The following is a 15,433-nucleotide window of genomic DNA, read 5'->3' as shown; positions in this document are numbered from 1 at the left end:
TAGTCAATCAAAAAGAGGGGATGACTTTCGTAAATATCGGCAAAAAAAGGATCCTTCCCTGTAAAAAAGTGCTCAATTGAGGCTGAAAAAAAATGAATGCTTTTAGCCAATTTTTCAATATTTGTCGTCCGAAGGGTCGAGCTTCAAAATGACACTGATGTCATGAGAATCTGTTGACTCTGTCGAAAGTTTTAGACAGACATACAAACATACATACATACATACATACATACATACATACATCTAAACAGGCAGGCAAGATTTATATTATAGACTAGCAGGGGTGCTTGGCATTGTCTGTGTGTTTGGAAGTATAAAAGAATAAAAGAAGTGTTGGTAGGCAGGTAGGATCGAACCTGGAGCCTCGACAAGAAGGTGGAAAAGAAAGGAAAAAAACCCTGACTCTTTACCGCTCGGCCACGGCGGTACATGAATTGAAAAGTGTTTTAATTTAACAATTAAAAAGTTAAGTGACAGATGCATGAACTTAATGAGGTCAAACATCACGCCATAGGGGAATGAAATTAACTTTCGCTGCAAGCCAGTTTCTGTGTTTCCCTCAAATATGTTGGGGAAAACCAGCTCCCCATATAAAGGAGAGTGTCCAAATGAATAGCAATTGTCTGATATAACGGGTTTCCCCCGCATTGATCAAACCTCATTGTTTTTCTGGACGTCCCTGGCTGAGTGCCAGGGGGCTTGTTTTGCTACGGGTTCAGTTTCACTTTTATATTGAAAAGACAAAGAAATACACAGACAGTAAAAAATATTGTGAAAAAAGCATGCAAAAATCGCCCAACTGAAAGATACACACGACCCCCTTTCGTAAATTGGAGATATTATAATCTGGGGAGCATATAAAAAGTTCTAAGAAACAGTGACCCCACCCGAGCACCCCCCCCCAGCTTTTGCTGGACATACACAAAAAGTGCACACACACACTAACACATTTTGCTTTTTATATATATAGATTTCAAACTGCCTAATCTTCAAATCTCAAACCAATTTCTTCATTCTTTACAAATGTTTGTTTCAGATTTCTGTCTCACTCCTAAAATTCCATTAGGGCGTCTAGTGAACTCTGACCCTGATCTGTGGGTACCAAATGGCAAAGTAATTTCAGCTCAGTGCTTCTCTGGTTACAAACTGTCAAGTCTATTTGTCATGGTCTGTCGAGATGGTAAATGGAATCATATTGTGAAATGCGTTCCGGGTAAGCTTTCCATTTTCTAATCATTTGGATTTTGATTGCTCTGTTGAATATGTGAGCACTCTCCCCAACCGGTTTTATTCTTAGAAAATTACAGTACACTAAACTCATCAGTAAGAATATTTTATTTTCCTTTCGGATTTCTTAGTAGTGTTGTACAGGGGGGGGGTTAAATCTGAGTGTATACTTGGTGCCAAATTAACATACGTTAGTTGCATATATACGTTGGAATCGTACATGTGTTTATACGTGTTTGTGACCTATTTGTGTTGCATCGTCGTGTGTTTGAGTGTATACATGGCACTAAAATGTATGTCATGTTTTTAATCATAAACGGACCACATGTGTGTATATACGTTGTGTAACATACTGTTGTTCTTGTTCTTACTGTCTATTTTACGGTCCGTGATTAGTTTCGTCTAGGTGTTGATGTGTGCATGTCAACATAATTACATAAACACATATACATAACGACATGCCTGTTCTGCTCTTGGTCGCCTGTCCTTTGGCCTTACCTGGGGGATGCGCCATCTGTTCTTGGGGGAGCTGGAATCTGTTGTAACAAAGACATTGCAACAACCCAAGATGCATGATTGGTTTTATACATATTTTATTTCACTCCCAGGAATGATGTCCAACAAAGGAGTGATCGACGATCTTGACTTGAGGGGTGATTCTTCTATATCTCCATTTTGAGACCTACGCCTCATGAGGAGACCACTTTTAGATCATCTTCTTCCTTCGACATCTTCAATCCAACTAAACACTATGCTTGTCAAACCAGAACACATGACATGCAACACGTCAACTTCTGGTCACTTGTTCGGATACCTTCCATTGCAAACTTGACCAGGTCACAGTTTGACATGTTTTGATAGCCTGTTAAAACAGTTTTAGATCTTTTGTCCACACAACTCTAACAGTAGTGGATTAAGCGCAACACCATAAGGATATTTCCTCAGGAAACTGTCAACGAATGTAAGTTTTTGAAACACTCACATATATACATATGTATATATTTATTTATATAATCCTATAAAGTTGAGATTTTTCTCGCTCTGACATTGATATTAAAAGCCTACTTAAAAATGCCCTTGTCAGTGTGTGTGCGAAAAGTCTCTTTCAAATTTCTCTTTTTTTTTTAAAATAAGCACAAAAGTATCAATTTTAGCTATTTTAATCAGAAAGGCACCCCTAGGGGGGGGGGCAACCATAGTTTTCCTGGAAAATCTGTTCTGTTACATTTTTACTCGTATCATGTTTAATGTTTGTGCAAAATTTTAAAAAAATTTGAAGGTGTAGTTATTGAGAAAAATACAGACAGACGGACGGATGAATGGACAAAGGTGAATTTACCGGATCACTCTCTTTTTGTCAAGGGACCAAATATTGATTTAAAACATTCTTATCAAACCATTACAGGAAGCTCAAAGAAGACAGACGCTTATAATAACTGAGTGGAAAATATTACGATGAAGTTAATTTATGTAAATTATGCATAAATAAGAAAATAAACAAATAAATAAGTCACTACGGATAACTTCCTCTTGACTAGAGCAGCCAATTGATTGATTGAGTGATGAATGGGCGATTTCACCAATTTCGGTGACAATAAAAGTATTGGAAATGTGGAACATTCATTAATCCCCATTCAATCAAGAGCAACGTCTTTCTGCTAGTGTATATATATATACATACACATATATATATATATATATATATATATATATATATATATATATATAAAGCAAGACTTCCAATACTTTTATTGTCAGCAAAATTGGTGAAATCATCCATTTTTCAATCAAATTGATTGATTGCCTGCTCTAGTTGGGGACCCACCATGGTTCACAGGGAGGAAGCTTCATATGCCTCCCTGTAGTGACTTAGTCTACAATATGTTGTACTCTATGTTGCACTGTAGAGAACCTACTGCTGATTTTATAAAATTATTTTATATATAATAGCTTGAATTAAAGTTTAAAATGCAAACGTCAAGCATCATGATTCAGTTGTGCTCTAAACAGAAACATTCATTTCAACATTAACAAATTCCTAATGAACCGCCCCCTTAAGTAAACACTTCATTAAATCTCCACACTAACATACTGTACTTGCAATAACCCTTATCCCTGAGTGGCTTCCAGGCCTTGATAAGTGGTGACCACCGTGTAAAAAAAAAAAAAAATGATGTCCAACAAAAGAGTGATCGACGATCTTGACTTGAGGGGTGGTTCTTCTATATTTCCATTTTGAGACTCCCCCCCCCCCCCTCGTGAGGAGACCACTTTTAAATCATCTTCTTCCTTCGACATCTTCAATCCAACTAAACACTATGCTTGTCAAACCAGAACACATGACATGCAACACGTCAACTTCTGGTCACTTGTTCGGATACCTTCCATTGCAAACTTGACCAGGTCACAGTTTGACATGTTTTGATAGCCTGTTAAAACAGTTTTAGATCTTTTGTCCACACAACTCTAACAGTAGTGGATTAAGCGCAACACCATAAGGATATTTCCTCAGGAAACTGTCAACGAATGTAAGTTTTTGAAACACTCACATATATACATATGTATATATTTATTTATATAATCCTATAAAGTTGAGATTTTTCTCGCTCTGACATTGATATTAAAAGCCTACTTAAAAATGCCCTTGTCAGTGTGTGTGCAAAAAGTCTCTTTCAAATTTCTCTTTTTTTTTTTTTTAATAAGCACAAAAGTGTCAATTTTAGCCATTTTAACCAGAAAGGCACCCCTAGGGGTGGGGGGGGCAACCATAGTTTTCATGAAAAATCTATTCTGTTACTTTTTTACTCGTATCATGTTTAATGTTTGTGCAAAATTTCAAAAAAATTTGAAGGTATAGTTATTGAGAAAAGTACGGACAGACGGACAGATGAATGGACAAAGGTGAATTTACCGGATCACCCTCTTTTTGTCGAGGGACCAAATATTGATTTAAAACATTCTTATCAAACCATTACAGGAAGCTCAAAGAAGACAGACGCTTATAATAACTGAGTGGAAAATATTACGATGAAGTTAATTTATGTAAATTGTGCATAAATAAGAAAATAAACAAATAAATAAGTCACTACGGATAACTTCCTCTTGACTAGAGCAGCCAATTGATTGATTGATTGACAAATGGGCGATTTCACCAATTTCGGTGACAATAAAAGTATTGGAAGTGTGAAACATTCATTGATCCCCATTCAATCAAGGGCAGCGTCTTCCTGCTAGTGTATATATATATATATATATATATATATATATATATATATATATATATATATATATATATATATATATAAAGCCACATTTCCAATACTTTTATTGTCAGCAAAATTGGTGAAATCACACATTTTTCAATCAAATTGATTGATTGCCTGCTCTAGTTGGGGACCCACCATGGTTCACAGGGAGGAAGCTTCATATGCCTCCCTGTAGTGACTTAGTCTACAATACATTGTACTCTACGTTGCATTGTAGAGAACCTACTGCTAATTTTATAAAATTATTTTATATATAATAGCTTGAATTAAAGTTTAAAATGCAAACGTCAAGCATCATTATTCAATTGTGCTCTAAACAGAAACATTCATTTCCAACACACTCCTGTCTTATCAAAGAAAATACTGCTTATTTTATATGTCGAGCCCTTTTTGCTTGTGCGGTGATAAAACTTTTCAATTGCACTTGTGATGTTAAGCTGTACAAGGGTGTTAACTTTGGTCAAAATCAAATCTGATTTATTTGATTATCGATTTTTGATACTTATCAAGGGTATTCTGATACAAAGCCTATCTAAAACACTCCCAAACACAAAGTATATTTGTGTGAAATGTCAAAAAAATTGGCCCAGCCGTTTCCTCCCTCTCTCTCTCTCACACACACACACACACACACACACACACACAGTTTTTTTAACAGACATCTGTTAGATCTAAACTATTTGTGAGCTAAATAGATCAAAGATAATTACAGTTTTTCAGTCAAGCACGGCTATTACTAATATCTCAATTTAAAACAACACAAAATAAATTGTCACTAATTTTGAACATCTTTGCTTTTTCTGTATTTTAGATTCTAATTTACCACTGCGTGGAACTCTCCAGAAAGGTTACCTTTTATTCACATCAAGCCGAATCTTAATTGTCCCCGAAGGTTTGACTTATGTCAATGTGATTTGTATTGGCGGAGGAGGTGGTGGCCACAATGGACTGAATCACTACCAAAATGCTGGCGATGGTGGATTTTCAAAATTTAAAACTCTTGTGGCTGATGGAGGCAAAGGTGGGAATAGGACTTCAGGTAATTTATTTCTTTTTCTCTCGATTATTCAAGCACTGAGATTTGATCATGTATGCTGGTGTTATTTGATGTAATTTAAACGATTGATATCCCCACCCCTATCAACTATATTAGAGTTATGTGTGGGAAAAATTATTTGAACGATCTTTTGGACGTAAAGTTTTCAAGATTGGATACTATTAAAAAAGAAAAGGCAGAAACAACATTATTTGTAATTTTGTACTCGTGCAGTATAATAGAATTTCAAACAAATGCATTTCTGGTAAAAAAAAAAAAAAAAAAAGATTACATACTTACATGTAATGTCGAAATTATTATAAATTACGAAAATTACGAAAATTGATTCACTAGTAAATGTGTTAGATGTATTAAAAAAAAAGAATCATAGATACTACCAGTCCAACAGTTTCTATTTTGAAATGGAGGATTTTAATTGAACACAAAGAAAGCAAGGGAGATAAGTCAGTTTATCATATAGAATTGGTCACAAAGAATTGTATCATATTAAATCATAGGATAAAACCCTGTAATATGATAAATTTTATTTTTATATGTAATTATTTTTCTACTAGCCAATTTTTTCGTAAGTTTTGGAATTTGTATATGTTATAAAAGTGAACTTGTGTGTGTGTGTGTGTGTGTGTGTGTGTGTGTGTGTGTGTGAACGGTCTCTACCAAATTACTCTATCAATTTTTGGTCTACAGATTTAAAACTTGAAATATAGAGGATTCGGACCTGTGGAACAAACTCCATTTAGTTTTTAGCCTGTAAAAATAGCTGATAAAAGGTCAAATTGAAAAATTGGAACTTGGCATACATAAGCCAACTTACATAAGTCATCTACACGTGTGCAAATATACATTTATACATTTAACATGATGATATGAGTGTATCTTTAGGTCATATGATAGTGATACCACTGAAAAGCTAAATGTTTTGGTTTCGATTCTAGTTGATGGCACTCAAGTCATATGTTTTTAAACTTTTGAAATCACTACTATATGTTGGGTACAATATAATAATCAATAGAGGATTGGCTCTATTATAATGAATAATAAATCTGCATAAATTAAAATATCGCATTGTATGATTAGGCAACTACAACTGATTTTGGCATGACATGTAAGTACATAATGGTATTTTTACCCAAAATACATTAGTTTAAAATTTGATTAAACTGCAGAAGTACCAGAAATTTTACATAAGAAAAAAAAAGGAAGACCATATAGAAGGAAAAGTAAAAGTTTGCTAATTAGTTGTGATTTGCAGAATTTATCTTACAATTTCTTTCAAGTTTTTCTAATTTAATTGAGTGAAACTACTCTTTGATATCCTCTAATAGCTTAGACAAGACTGAATACATAAGGACTTTGACAAACATCTGTGTATTCATGACACCCTCCTCTTGACTAGAGAACATAATCTGGAATCAGAGGACTAATGCTACATGAGTTTTAGATTAGTCTTACAATGCAGTGTATTTCATCTATTGTTCTTCTTTGACCCAGAACTGTACCCTGCTGGACTATGTCTGATAGTTTAGATTTACAAAGTGCCTTCAATAAGTGTCCAGACTTTTTTTGTAAAGGCACTTAAAATTGTTGTAGACTCCTGAACAATCAATATGTTATTGCTGTACATCTTATGAGATGACTGACCAATTTTTATGATTTCAGGTTCAAATGAACAGCTTCAGCAGGAATTGGAATACACGCTACTAAAGCCTGATTGTCACATCTAGTGAATTTCAAAAATGCAATCTGGATGTGAAGACACTTTAAAAGAATGATATGCAATAAAAATCTGTTTAAACTTGGAAAAAATGCCACAGAAATGGATGGAATATTTCAGACTGCTTTTGGACCATCTTGTATGAATTGAGCATCAGTTTTTGAGTGGCATAAGAGATTCAAGGACGGCAGGGAATCTGTGAGGGATGATGAGAGGTATGGGAGGAGTAGGAAGTCAGTAAACCAGAGTTGATTGGCCAAATAAAGAATTTCATGAACAAGGACCGTTATGTATGTATAAAGACAATAAGTTTACAGTTTAATGTCAGTGTTGGAACTGTACACACAATTATTCGAGAGGAACTGAAGATGTGGAAAATTTGCACAAAGTTTGTCTCAAGAGTGCTAAGAGAAGATCAGAAAGAAAGATGTTGTCTTGACAGCAGGGAACTGATCGAGCTAAATCAATTCAGATCCTGCGGTTCTTGATACTTTGTTGACCTGCAATGAAAGCTGGATCTGCTGCTATGAACCAGAGAACAAGGCAGTTTCCAGTAGGAGCATGCTAGTTCTCCCAGACCTAAGAAGACCAGACAGAGCAAATCTACCCAGAAACTTATGATGATCCATTTTTTTGACAGCACAGGCATGATCTACATGTACTGGGTTCCCACTGGACAGACAGTCAATAAGCTATTTAAGTAGAAAGTTTTCCGGCATCTAGGGATCTCTACGGTGAAGGGGTGGAATTTTGCTGCTTGTTAGTCTGGTGTATTTATGTTGAGAGAGTACAAGTGCTTTGAGTTGATAAGAGCACATTGCATTAAAATACTGGTAAAGCAGGCATAGGGATACAACATTTTGGGACAGAGGTTGGAGTTTGGTTGTTAATGCAAGACCTATTAGGTTGGCAACTCTTTTTATAACTTTTGGAACCTATTTAAGAGCGAGAGACTAGTGGCACATGCATGGACAAATAGTGGCTTTGTAGAGGTACAGAATGCTCTCAGGTATGAGTAATCTTCTAGCATGGCAGAGAGAAACCACCTTCTTCAAAACAGCTTTGGTAATTTTTTAATTTTTTATTTTAATTTCGGACTATTAGTCTCATCTTTATTAGTTGTTGTTTTTGGATCTTTTTATTGGTTCACAACGTTTCGGCCAACTTCCTCTGGCCTTCGTCAGGTGGTAACCGCGACGGACAGGAACTTCGAATCTCCTAACTGCATTCTCAGCCATCACTGCCATCCGTAGTTGTTGTCGTCTCACCACATTTTTGACCAATTACCTCTGGCACGCTTTGGGTGGGATTGAAACCACTATCTTCAGACAATGTTCATCTGGAACCGTAGAGATTCAACGTCTCTATCAACTGCGCCACGGGCCCCGAAGGGCGATCAAGGTTGGATACTTTGATCTTATAAATCCACGTTTATTTATTATCTGATCTTCCATAGTCGGGTCCGTACCGATTGGTATATATATATATTATTCCTTAATTGGAGTTCATTTTTTTTTTGAGATGAGCATTATATGTTAATTTTTTATTTTTATTTCGGACTATTAGTCTCATCTTTATTAGTTGTTGTTTTTGGATCTTTTTATTGGTTCACAACGTTTCGGCCAACTTCCTTTGGCCTTCGTCAGGTGGTAACCGCGACGGATAGGAACTAATAGTTCGAAATAAAAATAAAAAATTAACATAAAATGCTCATCTCAAAAAAAAGAATGAACTCCAATTAAGGAATAATATATATATATATAGCTTTGGTAATGATCTCAATGTACTTGTTCCAATTCATGTTGCACGTTAATGTTAAGCTGAAGAGTTTCTGTAGGCAACGTACTCAAAGGCAGGTCCTGTGTGTACAACGTCAAGGCAACAGCTGAGAAAGAATTCTCATCTTATTTCTTTAATCTGTGTTGGTACAAAAATGACATCTCATGTTGGTGATAAGATTTGGGGATTACTTTATTAACCAAAGGATTCCAGATCCAAGGGAAATAACTCTGACCGAGAAAATAATTTCTCCCAACGAGAGATAACTCTGGTCTCAAGAGTAGCAAAGAAGCCAGTGTTGGACTAAAAGACATTTGAATTAAAAAAATATTTTCAGTTTATTTTTTAATATATATCTAACAGTTCCGCTTGTTACAAATCAAAATATCATGACTAGTCTGTAAATTGGACGTTTGAAGATCAAAGGATGGAGGGTTAGTGTCAATAATTTACTACATAGGGTTACATGTTTTTACATAAATTTTAGATCTTGAAAACTGAAGAACTCGTTTCAGCTCATCAATTACACAAATGTAACCTTTTATACTTACTTTGGAAACATTTTTCAGCCTTGTTTCGTTTAACCACCAGAAATTAAATAATTATGTTTTTTTTTTTTTTTTATAATATCAGAATTGTTTATCATCTTGACATTGGCAAAGAGAAATCCAAGTCAAATCTTGCCGGATCGATCAAATTCACTTAATCCTAACACGCCTTCAGTGAAAAAGTGTAGAGCAAAAGGAATAGCAATATAGAACAAAGGCATGAAATGAAGAAAAAGTTGTTTTATTTGTAAAAAGTTGAACAGACATTTTTGTTTCAGCTGTTAACTTTTTTTTTTCTTTTTCATTCCAATAAGACATATTGTCACTTGGATGTGAAGGGCTATGAATTGGGATCATGCCTATAGGGGATTATGTGGAGAGTTGAGCCATAAGATTTCTGTTCCCATTACATTTAAATTTTTGCAAATTAATGCAGTTAGGGAAGCAAAAAACAGGGAGAGAATTCCAAAGTCTATCAATTTGTAGAAAGAAATGGCACTTCTACACTATTGGAACGAAATTTCGTAAATCGTAAAACTGAATTTCACATGAAAACAATGGTATCTATGTATTCCTCATATTTTTAAGATGATTATATCTAAAAATTACGAAAATCGATAAGATAGAAAATTATTTATTAAAGAAAGTAGTAAACAGAAAACAATCTTATTTGTTTATGTAAGACACAGGAAGGTTCAAAAAGGAGGTAATTTTCCGTTTCGATTTATTTCATAAAACAAGATGGCTGCAATTTTTCACTTGCTAACACAATCAAAATTGTTTTTTCTAACAATTGAGTAATATTCACGTAATTTTGACTGCATGATTTGGAAGCTGATATTGTAATTTATTAGAATTGAAAAAAATCAGTAGAAACCATTGTTTTTTTTTTTTATCTGAAAACTCCATTTATCAACTACAAAATTTCGTTCTGATAGTGTAGAAGTACCAAAGAAACTATTAAAGTTTTCTGGCTTCTATGGATCTAAACAGTGACAGGGTTGGGATTTTGCTGCTTGTCGAGTTAGTTGTGTGATGAATGTGTGTCAATGTGTAAGGTTAGTAGATTAGGTTGACTATTTGTCTTTTGTTTGGTCCTTATTTTTTATTAATTTTTTTATCTTTTTGTTTTTGTTATGGATGGAGAATTCTATTGTATACTATTTAAGGGACTCCAACCAAGAGATCTTTTTAAAATTCTAACCATCCCTTTAAGTGCAATCGTTTGCACTTTGTTCACTGAGTATATTTGCTAGGTGGTTTTTGAAATTCTTTTTCATGAGCCCAGTTGTTCCTACGATTATTGGGATTTTCTCTGCTTTCCAGCTGACTACAATATGGCTGTCTTCAAGTCCAACGTAAACAAGTTTTTGATAAGCCGTTCCTCTTAAGTAATCCAATTTACCAAATTTACACTTCTAATGATTACTATATTGCCCTTTTGACCACTGTACACTCTTTAACCCTTATCCTCAAGTGGCCTCTGGGCCTGGATAAATGATGATTCCTTTGTAAAAAAAAAAAAAAATGACAGATCTTCCAAAGATTCCAGTTTCTTTCATATAGTATTTTGTTACGTTGGTATTTTGTTACCTTTGCCCTTTCAACTCTGTTTAAGCTAGCATCATTAGGGACACTGACTTCAATTAAGGTTGCTACTCTCTACCTCTTGTTACATACTATTATTACTCCATTTTTTAGGTATTTAGCTGTAGGGATTATGCACGTAGACTTGTGGGTAAGTCAGTTTGTACATGTCTGCCGAGATGCTTGTGGCCTAGTGACCAAGGCTAGAGTTGATTTGGTCCACAAAGAGGATAACAATGCGTCCTGACCAACATGGCTTCATGTGGCAAGTTGAGTTTCCCACTGCAGTTTGTGCTTGGGTTCTCACTTATGTAGCTAGTAACTAACAAGTGCTTGGTTACCAAAGCAATTGTTTTTGGTTTGTTAAAGTTCGCTTTTGGTAACCAATTGAAATTAAGTATTTTGTAAAAATTAACCAATCAGAATTAAGTATTTAATAGAAATTGTTTTGCTGCTGTCACTATTGTGATATTATTGGCATTTCTTCTACATGTTGAGAAATGGGAAAGAAAGAGAAAAAGAAGTAGGACAAAAGACAAGAGGAAATAAGTTTATCATACCACAGGTAAAGAAAAGGGGGTTGGTGGAAAAACAATAGATGAAAAATTGTTCACCAAGGAACACAAAAGAAAGTTGAGATGGTATTGTTGGTCAAGGTGTAACAATGATTGAGACAAAGAAAGTCGATATATATTAGAGTTAGTTTTAGAAGTATCAATGAGTTTTGTAACAGTTCACGATAGTTGGGGCAGGGTTTGCAGACAATCTTGTGTTTGCGGTGGCTGATTACAATTACAGTTGATGTGAGTTGGTTGTAAGTTCAACACAGTCAAAGACAGATCGTGGCTTTGAGTAGATCAAGATGAGCTGACAGCAACTGACGAACATGACCTCTGAAATTGTAGATGGAGACCTTAGCATTCAGAGGATCGATGGTGTCATACACACATCCAGAGTGATATTTGCAGAATGCATTAGAGTTTGTGTTTTGTTTTATATTTTTATCCTTTTTAAAAAATTCTTTTTCACCCCCAAACAAAGCATATTACCAGTTGAAACATAATGAGCTACTACTTGTGAACCCATACATGCCCCTCTCCTTGAAAGCCGTTAATCTGAGAGACAATGACACAGCCAGAAGAGAGACGAAGGAGAGGAAGTGTTATCACACTACTACTTTTAGAACAGGATTTGACAAAAAGGTTGAACTCTGATTTCATCTCTAGCTATGGTTTTAAAATAGAAATTAATCTTCAATTAATAACTTACAAAGAATGTTGATAAACTGGAAAGCTGTAAAAGAAAATCTGGCTAAATTCACCTTCCACATCCCCGTGTTTACAAAAAAGCCATTTGGTGGAAGTGACGTCAGACAAATTTTTAGCTACGGATCACCAAAACTGTATAGAAAGTATCTTTTTTTTTTTTTTTTTTAAGCAAATATAAAAATAGAAGTTTTATTCAAACAGTCTTTATTTGAACTTTTATAACGAAATTATAACCTTTAAAATAAAAAAATATGTTTTTTTTGGTAAATTTTTACGACGTGGCCCAGCATATTATAAACACCCCAACCCCCCCATGTTAAGAACGGCTTTCGGAATTAACCCCCCCAACCTCGAAAGCCGTTTTTAACATGGGGAGGATGCGGGTGTTTATACTACGCTGGGGCAGGTCGTAAAAAAATACCGTTTTATTTTAAATATTTATGAAGTTTTTGTTTTATTCTTTTTTTTTAAAGAGATTTTTGTTTCAAAAATATTTATAAACTGTTTTTTTTTTTGTTTTGTTTTTTTTCCCCCCCCCGCAATAGTCAAATGAAATGAGATCTTTAATAGTCATCTGCTAAAATTTCTCTACCAACATTTATGATAAATGTTTTCTTTTTTCCAATATTTTGTGTTTGGAAAAAAAAATGTCTTGTTCATTACTTATTTGTCTTGCTATTTGACCAATGGAAGTTTTTTTATATTTCTTTCTTTATTTCATTTTCAGTGAATTTTATTCAAACAGAAGAATTAACAATTTTCTTTTAGTAAGAAGGATAATGAAACATTTTAGTAAAAAGATAACGAAATAGTAATTCGTTCTTACTAAAATAATAACAGGGGAAATACATCTTTTCTGGTAATAATAAAAATAAAGTTTGTTTCATTGTTTTTGAGTTTCTGATTCATTGATGGATGCGGACGATTTATTTTAGCTGTGATTTGGCCAGGGTATTCCGATATCGACGTTTACCTAACTTTTATTATAAAAGCTGCATTTTTATACTTTATTATTTATAAAAATTAGCAACACCTGATGTTTGGAAAACAGTTCATAATATATATTTCGTTATAAAAGTTCTATATTTGTTTGATAAAAAAAAAACAGTTCATAAACATATTATTGAGGAAAAACAGTTCATAAAAAAACAGTCCATAATATATTTTTATTATAAAAGTAAAAAAAACAAAAACAGAACATGAATTAAAAAAAACCCAAAAACACAGTTCATAAACATATTATTTAAATATTTATTATAATGGTTATAATTTTCTTATAAAAGTTTAAATAAAGACTGTTTGAATTAAAGTTCTATTTTTATATTTGCATTTAAAGAAAAAAGGTACATTCTACACAGTTTGGGCTATCCGTAGATAAAAATTATATCTGACGTTACTTCCACCAAATGGCTTTGTAAATACGGGGTGCGGAAGGTGAATTTAACCGAAAATCTATTACTTTCAGTATATATTTTCACCCCGTCCCATATCATCCCCAGAAGATAAAATAATGTTATAGAATGACACTATTTTGGAAAAAAACAACAAACTTACATATTAATTCTCCTCAACCTCTAGTCTGAACTGACCCTAAAGCAGAACTTCAATTTTTAAATGTCACATTTTTATTTTGCTGTAGGTGGTGCTGGAGGTTATGGAACCATCAGTAATGGAGCCGATGGCGAATGGAAAAGAGATGCATGTACCTTAGGTGGCGCTGCTGGTGGCTCTGATAACTGGGAAAAAGATGGCTCGACTATTTACCCTTTTTGTGGCGTTGGTGGACAATCTGATTGTCCACAAGGTATGCAGACCCATGCAGGTCGACCGGGTCCTGCTGGCAAGGCAAACAATGGTACTGCAGCAGGACTCTATGGAGGAGGTGGTGGTGCTGTTTTCAAAATGGGTGCTGGTGGAGGTGGCGGATATTCTCGTGATAGTTTCAAGGTGAATTCATGGGAAGTGATCGAAGTGACTGTTGGATCAGCAGGGACACCGTCTCATGGACCAGCTGGAAAAGGTGTTGTTGTTGTATCCTGGGGTTGGCCAGACTTCCATTGAAATATTAGATTCATTGCAAGGAGGTTGGAAGATAATAAAAAATAAAGTGATCGCTTTCATTTTATATTGCATTTTTTATTTATTTATTATGACTCTTTAGGCACCTTGCATTTTAAATAGAAATCACATTTTAACAATTTTTAATAATAAAATATGTACGTATATATATATATATATATATATTCTATTTATTTAATGTCACTTTTCATTTAAAACAAATAAAAAGAGTATATATAGATTTTTCATTTGTTTTTACATAAGCAATAATATGTCGCTACACATTCATGAGCATGTTTTGGTCAGTTACAAGTAACTAGAGACCTCTTTAAGCAGCATTGCTTATACAAAAGTGAAGTCTGTAATAAAATTTTACAGGAGTTTCCAGCACAAAATTAACCAGGAGGTCACATCACATGATATTTAAACCTTTATTATTCAATGTAATCTCTACTATTTTCACTGGCCACCATGTTTGTTCATGCAAGCATGCATTCAATTTTTGATAATAAAGGTCTTAATGTCATAAAAACTACTTGTCTGCAACAATTTTAAATGTGATATTTGTTTAAAACATATACGAATACCCCTAAAAATCAACCTAGTTAGTATTCTAGCGCATTTTAACGTATCAGAAAAAATGATGCACGATAAGTTAGACCTTACTTACCTGCGAATGGCTGGAAGAGTCGGAGCAAAAAAATAAAATATTTGTGAGAATGGTGACGTTTTTTATGTGTGTAGTATCCTTTATGGTCGACTCCGTGATTGATTAACTTGCTATAAAAAGTCACACAAAGGACTTGAGTGATTCATTCTTGGATTGTGACTAAAGGAAATATCATCAATATTTCACCTGATATTACCTGACCAACAAGGTTAATCTTTTTTTTTTATTCATGCCATAGGTCACAACAAACCATTGCAGA

At 34.2% G+C, this 15,433-nt stretch overlaps 1 protein-coding gene across 4 annotated transcripts in view; it reads left to right on the top strand.

Moving 5' to 3' along the window:
- LOC145277627 (uncharacterized) overlaps positions 1-14,571 on the top strand; it is a 171,076-nt gene extending 156,505 nt beyond the window's left edge. For all 4 annotated transcript variants that reach the window (XM_080129183.1, XM_080129182.1, XM_080129185.1 and 1 more), the window contains 3 exons: positions 1,037-1,213; positions 5,305-5,532; positions 14,086-14,571. In XM_080129183.1, coding sequence (XP_079985309.1) covers positions 1,037-1,213; positions 5,305-5,532; positions 14,086-14,507 — 827 coding nt within the window. In that variant the 3' untranslated portion in view covers positions 14,508-14,571. The remainder of the gene's footprint in view (positions 1-1,036; positions 1,214-5,304; positions 5,533-14,085) is intronic.
- The last annotated feature ends 862 nt before the right edge of the window (positions 14,572-15,433 follow it).

Source organism: Euprymna scolopes, chromosome 6 (assembly GCF_053919585.1).
Source record: "Euprymna scolopes isolate OS-2025 chromosome 6, ASM5391958v1, whole genome shotgun sequence".
In the NCBI taxonomy this organism is placed as follows: domain Eukaryota; kingdom Metazoa; phylum Mollusca; class Cephalopoda; order Sepiida; family Sepiolidae; genus Euprymna; species Euprymna scolopes.
The sequence above is the reverse complement of the archived record's forward strand: the minus strand, read 5'-3'. Positions and strand labels throughout refer to the sequence as shown.